At 28.2% G+C, this 17801-nt stretch overlaps 1 protein-coding gene across 2 annotated transcripts; it reads left to right on the forward strand.

Moving 5' to 3' along the window:
• The first annotated feature begins 1850 nt into the window (after positions 1 to 1850).
• LOC102662889 (uncharacterized) lies at positions 1851 to 3454 on the forward strand. 2 transcript variants are annotated; one of them, XR_005887224.1, is made up of 3 exons: positions 1851 to 2854; positions 3103 to 3179; positions 3285 to 3454. XR_005887224.1 is itself a non-coding variant. In XM_041006914.1 (2 exons), exon 1 carries the CDS (start codon positions 1968 to 1970, stop codon positions 2823 to 2825), a length of 858 nt encoding a protein of 285 aa, XP_040862848.1. In that variant the 5' UTR covers positions 1851 to 1967; the 3' UTR covers positions 2826 to 2854; positions 3285 to 3454. The 2 variants fall into 2 exon arrangements, 1 of the variants encoding a protein (XP_040862848.1); XM_041006914.1 differs by lacking the exon at positions 3103 to 3179.
• Positions 3455 to 17801: the final 14347 nt, after the last annotated feature.

Consider the following 17801-nt stretch of genomic DNA (forward strand, 5'->3'; position numbering starts at 1 on the left):
TCTTTTTGGGATGTGCACCATGACTATTATAGTATAGTCCAACCCGTGCAATTCACGAGGCATTTTTTTATTAGTTTTATGGTAATTTCTTTTTATTAAAATTATAAATACATTCTTAATATTTTTTGTTATTATATAAAGAGTTTTTTTATTAAAATTGGTTAATATAATTAATAGTATTAAATTTTTTAATAATATGTATTTTTTTTTGTCAAAATTACCCTTGAAACTCATAATTTCTCTCTTTTCACTTAATTAATTTCACATCTAATTAATTAATATGTATTAGTTTTTTTATTTAATTATTATACGAGAAATAATATATTTCTTTCAAAAAAATAATGTATTTATCTTTAATTTTTTATAAAATAATAAAGAATATAGGATAAAAAATAATTAATAAAAAGATGACTCAAAAAAGAGTCTTATAAAAATAAATAAATAAAATTGAAATAAAAATCTTTATGTATATGAATGAAAGGAGTATTTTTATTGGAAATTTTTATTGATTTATATATGATTCTATATAATATTATAGAATTATTTTATGTGAATGAGCCTACATTTAAGGTAAAAATATAGTTGCACTCACTTGCCATACATGTATAGGCCTAAGAAATCTCATATATTAGGCAAGTAATTAATAACAACTTTTGGTTCATCATTCCCAATTACTTGAGGCTGATCTAATTGAGCCATTTTTCTCACTTTCACATTTAAGAAAAGAAAAAGTACTTTACCTACTCCTCAATACTTGGATTTTTTAAACTTTATTTTTAAAAATAAAAAATTAACATAATACAAAATGGAATTCAATTTCAAAATAAGATATTTTATATGTCATCTCATCCTATACAACATTCATACATTAAATAATTAGTTAATTAATTAAAAAAATTATTGTGCTTAAAAGAAAATTTTATCACCATTAAGTATTATAACAAACTAGATAAGCAACTCGTGCAAAAAATACAATATACTATTTTTTAATTAATTCATATTTATTAAAAAATTAATTGATAATATTAAATTTATTAATAATTTGTATTCTTTTGTCAAAATTATCCTTAGGAGACACCACTAGACAGATCAACATAAATATCGCTTACTTAATATATCACCTTAGTTTCATTCACAATGTCAATTAAATATTTATTTTTGAACTATCAATGATTGACAAAATACAATTTCACATACATTTTTGCATTTTTCTTTCATTTACCAACTAATATAGATGGGAAGGATTAAATTAATGATTTACTCGATGATAAACCATGTAAAATACTAGTTAACATTAAAAAATCCAAATAATTAGTCAAAAAGAAATGTAGGATTTTTCATTTGTTGTTATATATTTGGACGGATCGAAGAATACGAGGAAAGGAAAAATGGTTTAATTATTATTTTGTTCATATAATTTATTTTTAAATTTAATTTGATCAGGTTATTATTAAGATGTACAATCATGTTCTCTAATTTTTTAAAATATTTTAATTAGATTTTTTTATTTTTAGAAATTTCAATTGTTTTTTTTTAAAATGGATTCAGTATGATTCCGTACCAATTTTGGTCTTGCTTTTTTTTAAAAAAAATTCTGTAGCAAATGAAAAAAAAACAGATCAAATTAAATCTATTTTAAAAAGTAAAGGATTTAATTAAAAAAATTAAAATAAAAAAATCTAATTAAATCCTTTCTGAAACATTAAAGAATCTGATTAAATTTTTTAACTTAAAAATTAAATTTGAATACCAAAATAATAATTAATCTGTTATCCATTGATAATGGGCAATTTTAATTCTAAACATTTATAATAAATGGATTTATTGATGTTAGGTAAGAACCAAGTGGATAATATAACATTGATGGAAAGTAAAAGAATTAATCAAAATCCTCATCTGCTCCATTTCTGAGCGTACTGAAAGTTACAAGCACACACAGAGAAGAAGAGAAGAAGAGAAGAAGCAAGATGGCGTCATCTCGTCCCCCTCCTTCGAAATCCGTGGATCTGGACCTAACAATCGTGTCGGCGAAGCACCTGAAGAACGTGAACTGGAAGAACGGCGATCTGAAACCCTATGTGGTTTTCTGGGTGGACCCCGAGCGGCGCCTGGCCACGAAATCCGACGACTCCGGCAACACCTCCCCCGTCTGGAACGAGCGTTTCGCCCTCCCTCTCCCTCTCCCCCTCCACGACTCCTTCCTCACGCTCGAGATCTTCCACTCCAAACCCTCCGACACCCCCAAACCCCTCGTCGCCACCCTCCGCCTCCCCCTCAAAGACCTCCACGACTCAACTCGCCCCCGCAAGTTCCCCCTCTCCCGCCCCTCCGGCCGCCCTCACGGCAAGATCCACCTCAAACTCGGCCTCCTCGGCCGCCCCCAATTCGATTACGCCTCCCTCAACACTAACCCTAACCCTAATTTCGTCTGCTACAGAGGATACACCCCTTCCCATTCCCCTTCTCCACCAGCCTCTCCTTACACATCATACACCTCTTACACTGACTCCTATTCTAATTACTACCCCGCTTACTATTCTGGCGCTCCTCCCCCTCCCCCCCCTAGACCCTTCTTCGACCGTTACGCTGGGCCCAGTGGGCCTTCTGCTCCGCTTGATTACTCCTCCACTTATGACCCCATGCCCAAGCCTCCCAAAATGGGCCTCGGCGCTGGCCTCGCCATTGGCGCTGTTGCTGGGGCTCTCGGCGGGCTTGCTCTCGACGAGGGCCTTAACTACGAAGAGGACAAGATCGCCGAGAGGGTCGAGAACGACGTCGCTGCTGCTGCGCGCGACGATTACAGCGATTACCGAGTGGATTATTGAACTCTCACTACTACCGGTGTTGTCTTGAGGTTTGAAATTCGAAGGGTATTTCGATTCGGATTCGGATTCGCTCTAATGTTATTACAGTATATAGATATATGTCTATGTATATAGTTTGACTTGGTGTTGAATACGAATGATGCATCGGTGTTGTTTTCCTTGCTGCTTGTGGTGATTTTTTACTGTTCTTGCGGCTCTTTATATTATATTTAAAGTGTAATAAAGCTGGTTTCACCTTAATTAACATAGCTGCGGTTTTCTTTTTGTTTTGATTCAGATCTTTGACCTACGAGTATAGTATGTTGCATTTCATTAATGAATCTAGCTGAGTGATATGGCATTATTTCCTTTCAAGTGAGTGGAAATTGGTGAATTTGTGATTTTCTTGTCCTTGAGATTTTCTGGATTCGTATAGGTGTGCCTAATTATATTTGCTTTGTTTGCTGTGTATTTGATCAGATCGTATATATTGCATGCATTGTCATCGGGGGAAGGATAGCAATATGCTCTTCTTTGACGTTTGTAATTTGAATGTGTTACTAAATGAGGTTTATGGAAAATTTTAAATATGGAATAAGATAAGGAAAAATGTATTATAAATGTATGATGTTGTATTATGTTGAATGGTATATAGGGTGTCATATTATATGGGATGGCTTTTAAGTTTTAGCAGTTTGTCATGTCTTATTTCACAAATTCACCCTAGATACTTCTGTCGTTTCTGGACCATACTTAACAACAGATACTTAATAGAACTGGAGCTTTATTACATCTTGGATTGCACAATATGACAGAGGGATAATTTGTGTTGATAAGCTAATTATCCAATTACAGAGTACTTTTGTTTTGTGGCATTAGATCAATCATTAGTACCGTGTGAAGGTTGTGAGCATGTATTTATGTTTATCTTTTGATTTTAATGGATATGATATGGCTCTTTTCATTAATCATACCATTGTAAGTAATTTTTTCTGATTACATTTTTGTTTTTTATGGGCTCTGCTCAATTTTTGTGTTTTTGAAGTTTGTGGAAAACAACAAATTGGATTTACTTTGTGAACTGGAATTTTCTGAGGGATGCTTACTGATTACTTTAGTTGCTTGAAGCGTTTAGGCACAGCAAAATGTTTTATATGCCATTGCCAGAGGTAGTTCGTCGTTTTTATAGTTTGGTTCAGCCAAGTGTAAGATCATTTCTTTGGCATTTTTGCAGTTTCACTGCAGAAAATCTCAGCAGGTGAACAGCTTGTAGATCATTAGTTTAAAAAAGCAGTGAAAGGTTGACTTTTTTAATTGAAGAGTTATGTCTAGATCAGCATTTCAAAGTAATTTTCTGATTTAGAAAGTTTGTTTAATTAATTAGTAAAAAATGGTATTCTATGGAACGGAAGGAGAATTCAACTAGACTAAGGTGCCAAAGTGGTTATGAGTGTTCATGGGTCTAGGTTGACTTATGATCCATTCCGACTCATGAATTGAGTTTTTGATGTGTTTGGTCAAATTTGATCCGATCCAATTAAGATTTGATCATGTATAAGTTGAGTGATGAGTTTAATTTTTTTAACTCGATCCAAATCATCATATAAATAAGTTTATTATTATATAAAAATTAATTATTAAATATAAAATATATTGATTTTTAGTTTATATAATTTATTAAATTAAATTATTTATGATTATTTTTCTTTTTTAAGTTGTTTTTTATTTTTATCTTGATTTTGTTTGTGTTTTTTCATGTTAATATTATAATTTATTTCTATATAAAATAAAAGTCTCATTAATATTGAAATTATTAATTTTATTAGTTAAATATTATCATAACTTGATAGTTTTATTTTATCGTAGTTAGTCATTATATATTTACAAAGGAATAGACAATAAATTATTGTTCTAAAAAAGTTTAATTTTACAAAATAAAAATATATTTTTTAAATATTGAGACTTGATTAATCTAATTTGTTTACGATTGAGTCGAACATGTCAAAAAATTGTACAAATCTGACCCAATTCAATTTTAAAAAATTGGGAGTTACTAGGTGTACTCAACAAAATTGCTGGTGCATCCAACAATTATGTGAATGGACAAAACTGTCCTTGTTTAAAAAATGTAACTGCGGAAGAATCTTCTTTCGTGCCATCTTACAAAAGAACTTATTCTACAGGAAGTCACGGAAGAAGGTTTTTCTGCAGTTGAAAATAACAACAGCGGAAGAAGGTTCTTTCGTGGATTCCTGCGGAAGAACTTCTTCCACGAGAGATTGCACGGAAGAAGGTTCTTCCGCTGTTGTTACTTTCAACTGCGAAAGAACTTTCTTTCGTGAGTTAATTTACTTTTTTGGTTTTTAAATTTTTGGATTATTTTGTATTTTGTATTTTACTATTACAAAATTTAATGCATATTTAATTCGGGTTATTATTACAAAATAAAAAATATTTATTTAATATATATTAAATTTTGTAATAGTAAAAAAATTTGTGATAGTAAATATTTTTTATTTTTAAAAAAATATACGAATTAAATATTTTCTATTTAATTTGGGTTATCATTATAAAATTTAATGTATATTTAATTTGGATTACTATTACAAAATTGAATGCATTAAATATATTTTATTTAATTCAGGTTATTATTATAAAATTTAATGCATTAAATATTTTTGTAATAGTAATCCGAATTAAATATGCATTACATATTTTTTATTTAATTTGAGTTACTATTACAAAATTTAATGTATATTTAATTCGAATTACTGTTATAAAATAAAAAATATTTATTTAATATATATTAAATTTTGTAATGGTAAAAAATTTGTGATAATAAATATTTTTTATTTTAAAAAAATATATACAAATTAAATAATTGGTATGATTTATATCAAAATTAATTATCATAAAATTTATTATTTAAATTTACATATACATTAGAAATTGTAGTGATATGTATAGTAACATTATTTATTTTATAATCTAATTGGCTCATTATTCCAATTGGTTATAGCGTTGTGCTAATAACCTATATATTGTTTAATTTGTATATTTTTTTAAAAATAAAAAATATTAACTATCACAAATTTTTTTACTATTACAAATTTAATATATATTAAATAAATATTTTTTATTTTGTAATAATAACCCGAATTAAATATGCACTAAATTTTGTAATAGTAATCCGAATTAAATAAAAAATATTTAATGCATATTTAATTCTTGTTACTATTAAAAAAATATTTCATGCATTAAATTTTATAATAGTAACCCGAATTAAATAAAAAATATTTAATGCATTAAATTTTGTAATAGTAATCCAAATTAAGTATACATTAAATCTTGCAATAATAACCCAGATTAAATAAAATATATTTAATCCGTATATTTTTTTAAAAATAAAAAATATTTACTTTCACAAATTTTTTTGCTATTACAAAATTTAATATATATTAAATAAATATTTTTTATTTTATAATAATAACTCGAATTAAATATGCACTAAATTTTGTAATAGTAAAATACAAAATACAAAATAACATAGGCAAATACAAAATAATCCAAAAATTTAAAAACCAAAAAAGTAAATTAACTCACGGAAGAAGGTTCCTCCACAGTTAATGTTACTGTGGAATAACCTTCTTCCGTGGCTTCCTGCAGAGGAAGTTCTTCCACAGTTGTAACATTAACGGCGGAAGAAGGTTCTTCCGCGGAAACGTTAAAGAGTATTTTGGAAATTCTAAAAAATTGATCAGATTAAGTAGTGAATTTAGTCATGTTGGACCTAATTTAATCCATGAGCACCCCTGACCTGGCTTTTCTGAACGATATATTTCCCAATCATGCATAAGATCTAGTAGAGGGCCACTTGTAATCATCACTTCCAATAAGGTGAGAAGCTACTTAAATTTAGGGCAAAAATGTACAAGCAATTTGAGAATTATGACAATCAGAAGGCCTCTGTCACTTACTGGCTTACTCTAGTTATGTGAATTATTCAAATAATTAAATCATAAATTTTTTAAGTAATTATGTGAAAATAAAAAGTTTTAATCTTAATTATTATTTAATAAAAAATATTGTCCTCATTGATTGAAAATATCCTTCAATCTTGTTCAATTGCATTCATTTACTTCTTTATGATACAAGATAGAAGATTTACTTTCTCTGTTACCCTTAAATGCGGATAAAAATGTGAAAAATCAGAAGTTAGTCTTTTTTATTTCTCCCTAGACTTGGGTATCAGATGTAAATCATGATGCAACTAAGGACCAAACACGTTATATTGCCATGCACGACACATGATGGTTTATGTGTAAAGAAGATAAATGTTATTAATATAATTTTTAACACTCTTTATTTTCTATTATTGTTTGAAATGTACTTAAAAACATAAAATTGTGTAAGTTTTATTCATTATTTAACAAGTCTCGTAATTTTAGTTTATAATAAAAAAAATTAAAGGAAATTTATAATAAATTCTTAGCTGTGTAAAGTGTATGTTAGAAAATGTCTTGCTAACATTCTTCATTTCAAATACATCTATCAAGTATATATAGGTTCTGGTGTTCTGCTATCTTATGAGTGCGAGACTTATTCTAATAACTAGTATGGAGGAGTAGTAAGATAGTGGTAATAACTAAGGGATAGTTTGATGACTTGGATAGGGTGATAATGACTTTAGTGGTATCCTAGCAACATATGTCAATAATTTTAAGATGGACTAACACACACACAAATGGAAAATTGTAATGTGAAGATATAATAAGCATATATTGGTGTTGCACTTGTGCTCAACAAAAGGTGAATTTGGAGGTGCTTGTTGTAAGGTTGTGTAACTTTTGCTTAACTCAAGATTATCTCAACATGATTTTCAACTGACTTTCTACTCATGTTAGGTGTGATACCTATAAAGATGTCAGACAACTAAGTCGTTAGGTATACGAGTTTAGAAGTATATCATGAGTAAATGCGCATATTATGTTTTCTTTTGAATTTGTAATCAAAATTTCTATTACAGGAAATCTTATGTTTTCAAACTCATTTTTCTTAAAATAAGATTATAAATCTCAAAACACATCACATGCCTCCATCTTTTGGTACAACAATAACAATAAGGTTTAAATCTACATATTTTTGCAAACTATATGTCATTATTAGTTCAATCTTAGTGAAGTCTTTTCATAAGTCCTCTTGACTAATGTTTCATTGACTAATTAGAAGAAAAAAAAGCTTAGAAGAAGTAATTTTAACCCCTTTTTTATGCTTACTAGAATTTTTAAGAGTTTAATGTCTATCACTTTCAATATAATAATTTTTATGTTGTCAACTAATAAAAATCAAGTTAAATATATTTTTAAGATACTTACTATGAAAGACAAAAAAATTAACCTACATGCCAATTTGGTAAAAAAAAACATATATGTCAATTTCTAATTCATTGATAGTGTAAAAATATTTTATACCATTGGTATATGTATTGTTTACTCATTTTTTTAATAGGTACTTTTAATTTGAATTTGTGATTGAATTTTTATAGTTTAAAAAATACAATGAATTCTTGAATTCAGTCTATAATTAAAGTATTGTGACGGATGAAATGTGTAAAAAAAAATTATCCTAAAGGGGCAAAAGCCAAAGGAGAAAAACAAAACTAAACATAAAGATTTAAAGCTGAAACAACAGCATGCAACATTGGTAAAACAAAACTAGGAGACCGGATGAATGAAGAGCATTAATCTCCGCCTCATGGAGATATTTTTTTTGGCAAGACATCTGAACAATTGCACTCTGTGAAGACATGCTTGAAGGACACTTCCATAGGCACTCAAACTTAACAATGCATTGTTTTATAGCCCGAACTAAGGCCTAATCCAACTTAGGCTATGATTAGTCCCTAATTCAAAAGCTGATCAGGATTCAGTCAAACTACTAAGTCCATGTGTTGGACTATAAAATGGTTTATATTAGACCCACTGGGCCCAACTGTGTTATTAAATTTGGAATTAAAGAATTGTTTCAAATCAAAATCATCAAACTCATTTGAGAGGTCCATATGTTTGCTATATATGGTATTTATCTACTTTGCATGGGTGTGTAGATAACAAGGTCATCCAGGCTCTTAGGCCCATTGAGAATGAGTATAAGTGTAGATTACAATAAAATAATTGTGTTATGTTTTAATTTTTAATATTTGGTGAAAGAAATAAATAATTAAAAGTGAAAGTAGAAGGTGTAGGGCTATATATTGCAACATGCACACACGCGCACATATTAGAACAATTTGATTATAAAATATTAATAAATAATTTTGTAACTTAGAAATCTAGAAAATTAATTTAAAAAATTGATAATTAATATTATTTTTAATTTCTATAAAAAGTTTGACCTTAAGGCCTTAAATACCTAGACACGGCCCTATTACTCTGTCTTTATACTTCCTTATGAGTTCAATTTTGGTATGGATCAAAAGACTCACATTAATTAATTTGTAGATTCTATTTAGATTTTACTTAATTATAAAAAATGTCTGGAAATTTTGTTTGCTAGCATTATTTGTCTTTATTACATTGTAGCAAAAAAAGAAAATGATTGTTTAAAATGTACCTTCTCTTAAAATGGAAAAAATTTAATCAAAGAAGTGACATCTTTCCAATTTCACTAGTACTTTGCTATTCGTAATTTTAATTGTCATCATATTGTAAGGAATGTTACATTCAATGTATGGAATATTCAATGTGGAAAACATTGTCCATCCAAAATTTTGAATAGACATTTCTAGTTGAGCTGCTACCATTATATGATTGAATGTTTGATTCAAGCCCAGAAGTGTATTCTAAGCGGAAAAGAAAAAAAATGGAGTTTATTTGTTAAACAAAAAAAATGCTAGTAACACATTCTTTTATACATACGATATTTTTTATTATTATTAATTGAAATTTATCTAAAATCACAATAATAAAAATTGATTGTAATAGAAAGTATGTAAGAGAGTATGGATTGCTAGTACTCTTAGCATTAAACTCGTGCAAAGTTTTAAATGTTTTCTAAAACTATTTAGGTGTGGATTTTTCAGTAAAGAAGAGTGTGGTTCGGAGAAGCACAACTTCATTTGCTAGACTTTTCCACCATTGGACATCATCTCAATGCTTCAAGTAAATGTCATGGGTGTCCTTTTCATCCATACTCACATTTTTTTTAATGTATTTTGTAGTCTTATTTTTTTCTTCTCTTTCAATCATGTATATGAAAGAAAAGGTGAACATTTGAATAAAAGCATATTAATGATTGTGATTTAAAAAAAATTATGATTAAAAAATATTAAAAATATCTAAAATATTACACTTAAGTTTTTTATCCAAAGAATTTAATCATCCTAGTTTAATATGATTATTTTTTAGAAGCAATATGATTATTTTGCATTAAAAAAAATATGTATTATGCTAGTTTTGTTTAAAATTTGAAATTAGATATATTATTTTTGGTATGACGTGCGTGTAGCCAAATCGATTGAGTTTTACATGGTAATGAAGCATCTCTTTGTTGCTATGAAATTATCATGTGTTTTTTTTATGCATGTTATCAGTTTCAAGCATAACCAAATACATTGCCGACTTTGTTTGATGGATTTCCCCGACATCAAACGTCACTCCAATGCTTTAAGCAAATGTCATGAGTGTCATTTTCATGCATTCTCATAATTTTATTTTTTGTTATGTATTCTTTGATCATTGTTTCTTTCTTCTCCTTCAATCATGTATATAAAAGAAAATGTCAATATTCAATACAAATGTTATTGAGATAAAAACTTTCATTTTATGATTAAAAAAAACATTAAAAATATCTAAAATATTATACTTAAGATTTTTTTTTTCAAAATATTCAATCATCCTACTTCAATATGATTATTGTGCATTCACAGACACAAAAAAAAATATTGTGCTTATTTTATCCAACATTTGTAATTAATTATGCTATTTTTGGTATGACAGTGCTTTTAGTCAAAATGATTAATTTTTTCATGGTAGTAGTGAAACAACTCTTTGATACTAAGAAATTGTGATTTTTTTTGTGTGTGTGTGGTGTGAGGTTCAAGCATAATCAAATACACTATTAGTTAGATACTTTTTAATTTATTATTAACTAAAATTGATTGAAAATCACAATAATAAGCATTAGGTGTTAAAAAACATGTTACAAGCAGTCTTCTCCATTAAAACTTATGTGCAAAGTTTTAAGTGTTTTTTAATATTATTTTTGTGCAGATCGATTAGTCAAGAAGAGTGTCTCTCAGGAGTATGACTTCATTTGCTGGACTTCCCCAACAGTAGACATCATCTTAATGCATCAGGTAAATATTATGGATGACCTTTTTGCATGTTCTTAGAATTTTGTTTTTTTTGTTATCTATATTCTTTGTTGGCATTTGTTTCCTTCTTTTCATTTGATCATGTATAAAAAAAAGTCCACATTAGATACAAGTGTTAATTGTAGAGATAAAAAATTTCCATTTTATAATTAAAAAACCTAAAAAAATATCTGAAATATTAACTTAAGTTTTGTCTAATATTAACAGTTTTAATATAGTTGTCATCTAAAGCTTTATACGAGAATTAAAAGAATCATTAAATATTTTTTATACTAACTTTTCGTTCTATTAATTCGATCTCTTTCATTCAACATTACAAAATTAAATAAATTAAAATTTAATGCCTTTTAAATATGACAAATAATTAAAATATATATATATATATATATATATTAAAACAAAGAAGTAGTTTATCCTAATTTTATTTAAAATTAATAATTATATAAGAAAGTGAATAATTAAGTGATGTATTCCATCATTAACTGAGATTAAAATATCAAGTTTTATAAATAAAGTCTTCGATCTTTGGCAGCGCACTATAGGGATACAAAATGCTTTGAACTAAACTATTCATATATAGGTTAATGCGAATTTTGTAAATGCTAATTAACATATAATACAGTTCTACTCATATATATATATATATATAAAGATTGTTTCTTACTCTTTACAATTAAATGCACTTCAGTATGTATGCTGTCAAATCTTCCACTTCATTTACATATTTCAATCTATAAGTGAAGTGGTACTATATAATGGAAAAGCGATGTGAGAATGTCAAAAGGAGAATAATGCTAGCATGCACATACCATAATCCTTCTAAGTAGTAGATAATATTTTTGTTTTTTTCCCCTTAATATGTCTAGATGAGTTTAACTTTAAGAAAGTAGAGAATTTACGAGAATAAGAGGGAGGTTAGAAAAATATCATGATTACTTGTCTCAACATTTAGGGGAAAGTAAACAGTAGAAATGATTTAATTATCACGTACCCCAGGCCCTTATTCAACAAGAAAATTGTAATTTAATTATCTCAACCTAAAAATAATTGGATGTAATGAATTTAAATTAACTATTATAAATTTATTGTACATATATGATAAGTAATTGTGTAAAAAAATATTACATGTATTATTTATTATATAGGTATTCTTAAATCAACGCTATGCCTTTTTAATAAACTAAATAAACTCTGCATGCATGTTGCACCAGGCCAAGGGAAGAACAACGTGGAATTCCATAGCCTTACTGCCCTTACAACGCTATCGTACATATGTTGTTGTAATCTTTCTCCGATTCGATTTCTTTGCTTTAGGTTTGATCTTCTATTGCGCGAATGTACTGCCAACATTGGTGGGTGGAGGTTGCACGTCACTTGATGTTTAATTAGACGCAGAATAATGGTCTCTTTTACATTAATATTCTTTACTTTGAATTAATATATGGTCCGGAAGATTTCATTATTCCCACCATACAAGAGGGACATTATACACAATATTCACCTTTGGCAGATTAATTCTTACGGCTATATATGCTAGCTAGGACAGAGGTCATATATTATTCTTATTAAATATTATTTGAAAGATTTTTTCATTAAGAAATTAACAGAATAGAAACTACGTACTTATTATAAAGGGGTAGAAATAATTAATTATCAAAATAAGTGTTTGTTTCTTTTAATTAATAGTTTTTATACACACAATGAAGTACTTAGACAATAATTAATATATTTAAGAGATTCAATTATTTGTTAAGTATGTCAACTTTTATTGGTTCTATTATGCCATAACATTGAAATAACACGTGCCATGTCTGTTTTGGTGCAGTTTCTTTCATGAAATTCTCCTGATAATTAGCATTTTTCCTGTTTTAAACACCAGCGAATGCATGCATCCTAACATCTTTTTCGAAAATTTACTATTATGTTGTCCTATTCTTGCTCCAAAGCTTTAATTTATGGCATCTTTAGTATAATAATAATAACAATAATTATCATAAACTAGCACCTCGGCCTCAACATCCTACTCGTGCTAATGCTTTGACTAAGAGAAGTAGGTAATCAATTCTCACCAACTTCACATGCTTTGCTCCCAGACCACAATGTAAGACCAATGATTGATCTTTTTTTTTTTTTTTCTGAGTTTTTACACTTCTTTTGAACACAATTTTTTCAAACATACCTATTATTTTTTTTATTTTTATCATATTATATTATTTATAATACCTATATTTCATATCACTCTCACTAGATAGATGTAGTAATTAAACATTCCAGGTGTCCCATTATATATTATTTTCCTCGAGATTCAATCGGTAAAAAAAAAGAAAGAATACTAATGCCTTTCCTAGGATATACAAATCCCAATATAGGCAAAATAGTGTATAATTAACTTTGCTTATGCTGTCAAATTAAAGAAAATAAAAATTGTTTGAATTTTCGAAGCTTATGACTAGGGTGGAAATAGGTTGTTTGCTCATCAAAACTCTATAGCTCGATTTGTTTATAGTATGGTCTAATCCAACTCATTTAATAAATAGGTTAAGTTTGAATTTTATATATATATATATATATATATATATATATATATAATATAATTATTTTAGTAGTTTAAAAATTTGAATTATTTTAGTAAATGGGTAATAGCGACATAGACTCTTTGCTTTTGATGAAACTTAAAAGATTTTGATAGCATGTAATATTTATAGACAAATTTTGTCCATATCTCATGATTTAAAATAGTCTTATTATTTTTTAACGACAATCTTTGGTTTTATTTTAAAAAAATATTTTTTTATACTTTTTAAACATGAAATAGACTTTTAAACACTACTAGAATTACGCTTTTCTAAGATAGTTATATAGGACATTTTATGACGATTTTAACCCGTCGTAAAAAGAAGTATCATAAAATGGTGCAACCTATATAACGATGATTTTGAACCCGTCTTAGAAAGTCGACTATACTAAAACGATTATTCAATTAGACACTACTAACTTTGTCAATATTTACATTTCAACAATACCATTTCTACAGGATTTTAGACTTTCAGGTGAATATTTATTTTAATGGGATCTTAATTAAACCCACCAAAGTAACCAACCTTTTTTTTAAACCCAAAGTACATGATACTAAGAGTTTATTTAGGCTTACGAATAATTCTTTGTAACTTATTTCAATAGTTTTCACACTTAAACTTAAGATCAAACTCTTATGTGATAAGTTCGTATTCAATACCACTTAATAAAGTTGTTTTGCCAGCATAATATGTCCTGTGGAGATAGAATTACTGTCAAGTAATAGAAGTTATAAGAGAATAAGTTACTTAATTTATTAGGCTAGATGATGATAGAAATATTGCATGTTTATATTTAGATAGAGAATGGATAGGAAAATCTTGACTTATACAGTCAAATAAACCACATATCAAATGAATAGCATGATGATAATTTATCCCCTCCTATGTTATTGACACCACACCAGTTTTGGTAAATTAAGCCATTATATAGATGCTTCAAACTGATAAATTAATCATGAAGTAACTCAAAGCTAATTTATTCTTTGTAGGAGGATATTAATTCTTTTATTTTCAATTTATGTATTGAAAGCTAAAACATCCAATCATTCAGTTATGTTGTACACTTATGTTGTACACTTATGAAGTAACTCAAAGATATGTTGTACACTTATGCTGATACAAATAGTAGAATACTTGATAAGAAGTTGGTTGATCTTAGTGCACAATAAGACAATTAGTGGTGCAGCCTCAGAACTACAACAAGGTACCTCTTGATGCCTATATTTGTTGTGATGACAACCATTATAAGAACATCATCCTCTACCCAAGCTGTTACCTCTAGGCTCTAGTTCTTCATCAGGAAATGTCTCCTTTTCAATGACAAGGGTGTAAGCCAAGAAAGGACTGAAAATGACATTGAGACAAATAGGCCAAATAATGTCATAACTAAGGAATAACAAACACTAAAGATAATGCAGTAACTGAATAAATAACTAACAACCAATTATATGACAACATATCTAAAAATTACAAGCAACAAATAATATCGTAATAAAACCAAATAAGACCCTACTTTGATAATATTAATCCAACAAATAATTCATCTTTTCCTTTCTCATCAAAATACACCAAAGAATTTTTTTCATGCGTAACATCAAAAGGAGAATGTATGAGTGCTTACATTTACAATAAAGCTTATGGAGGGATTTGAAGCTAGTTACTAAGACGAATAAGCCTCAACTACCAGAGCAAAAGCTATTAACCACTCAGTGGTGCTGAGCACCCTATTGTCCTGCCCAAAAAGATTCCAATTATACAACATTCAACACTATTTCCAATGAAATAACAGGATAACATAAATAAAATAAACACACACATATGCCAGAATCTCTATCTAACGAAAAAAGAATGACAAACCCTCATCCCAAAAAATTAAAATCTTCAATTCAACAACATTTTCACCTAATAATTTAAATCCCTTAAAAAGGGCATACTAGAATCACTATCTAATGTGAATCCAATAAGGTACAACATTTGTTATACAAGAAACTGCAACCATGGGTACTTACCACCTAAAACGACACGACTGCGGCGCCACAGCCTATAGAGACGTCCATCGAAGACAATGTCAGTCACTAGACGAGGTAGAGAGAGGGTCACAAACGGTCGGGGACTACAAACATGAGTGATTAGACGAGGTAGAGACCGAGAGGGTCACAATGTGAGTGACTAGACGAGGTAGAGAAAGGGTCACAGGGGAACACAACAACATTCATGACGGAGCACAGTGGGTCGCGACCTAGAATAGGATTTCAAATGCCTAAAGCTATTGGTGCCTGTTGTGTGCAAATGTGTAATTACAACGAATTAAAACAAAGACGATTTTCTGTAAAATTCGTCGTTGTTGTTTTGCCAATAATTATAAAATTGTCACTGAAACACATTCTAAGACGGTTATTAACAACCATCTTAGAATGAATGTTGTAAAAAGCAATTTTTAGGTATTTTAATTACAAGTTTGTCACCGTGTCACATTCAAAGACGATCCTAGATAACTATCTTAGAATATGTGTTGTAAAATATTATATTTCTAATAGTGAAATAGTCTGACGAACTTGACAGAGTTTTATAAAAGTCAAACCCAAGTCTAATAATAGGCTCATGTTGAGTAACAAGATCAAGTTGAAGCTATTAAAATGAAATAGGTCTCATCATACTTAAGTAAAGTTGAATCCAACCAATTTCTACCCTTACTTATGACCATATTAGCTATGATCAAATTTGTTTTCTTTTTACTTTTTTATGTCAGAAGTTAGGTTGCTCCTTTAAGCAATATTTTAAATAAAATACTTATAATTCTAAAATAAAATAAAATATTGGTATACACAGTTAAGAATTTGAGATTTTAATTAAGGGACCAACTTTTTTGGATGTTAATACTTAATAATGTACAACGCTCATATACAGAAGTTTCATACAAAAATTCTCATCACACGCACTGATGCACGTTTTTCTATCTATATAAATATTTTCGACGTTTAACTTGCAGGTTGCTTTATTCAGGATTAATTTTAATTAAAATACTTACATAGCACCTAACTTTCCTGATATACAAATTTCAATATTGGTAAAGTGTATGATTAACTTTGTTTAAATTTTCCAAGCTCCTTAATAAAAAATAAAAAAAAAATCCAAGCTTATGGCCATATTATGTAAGAACTTGTTTTCTTTTTTCTTTTTAAGTCATATAACTCAGGCTGCTCTATAAAGCAATTTTTTAAATTAAAATACTTATCTTGCTAGCTAGTACCTAATACCTTTTCTAGGTATGAAAATTCCAATATTGGCAAATTTTCCAAGCTTATGATCACCTCTTGCGATATGGGTGCAGCATAATTCAAAAAAAATTTATTCGTCAATTCTAACATTTTACTCACATGCTACATGAAGCATGGTCATGCTTTAAGTCTAAAGTGTTGATTGTTGATGTCAAAATCATGCATCACCATGCTAAAGATTAAAAAAAAAATCTTTTATATGTACTTTCCTTCTCGGGTAATCGTGCATATTAATATGTCTCCCTATTTATTCAATTATCACTTACCAATCAGAAGTAATTTTTAATTTTTAATTTTCTAAATATTTTAAGTTGGAACACTATATTTTATTTTTTGACAGAAGACGGAACACTAGATGATACGATATATTTGTTAATATTTATAAATATTAATCATTTGTGTGCTATACTTGTTAATTATATTATTATTAAAATGTATATTTAGCAATAACTTTTATCTAAAAAAACGTAATAATTTTGCACCCTAGATTTATTCTCATTAATTAATTGTTGGCTATTGTGGATTATTTAGAATGTGCTTGATATAAAAAGGAAATAATATATTAAATAAATTTTATACTTTATTATATGGGATTCATATTTTTTACATTTTATTTTAATTTAAAATTTTATCTTTTATTTTATTTCTCTCATCTATTATATTTAATTTTTCCCTCTCTCTCCCAAAAGTATGTAGCATTACTGAATTTGAATTGATATTAATTGATCCGAGTGTAATGCTGAATTTGATCTTTAAATAAGATATGATG

Source organism: Glycine max, chromosome 11 (assembly GCF_000004515.6).
Source record: "Glycine max cultivar Williams 82 chromosome 11, Glycine_max_v4.0, whole genome shotgun sequence".
Taxonomy (NCBI): domain Eukaryota; kingdom Viridiplantae; phylum Streptophyta; class Magnoliopsida; order Fabales; family Fabaceae; genus Glycine; species Glycine max.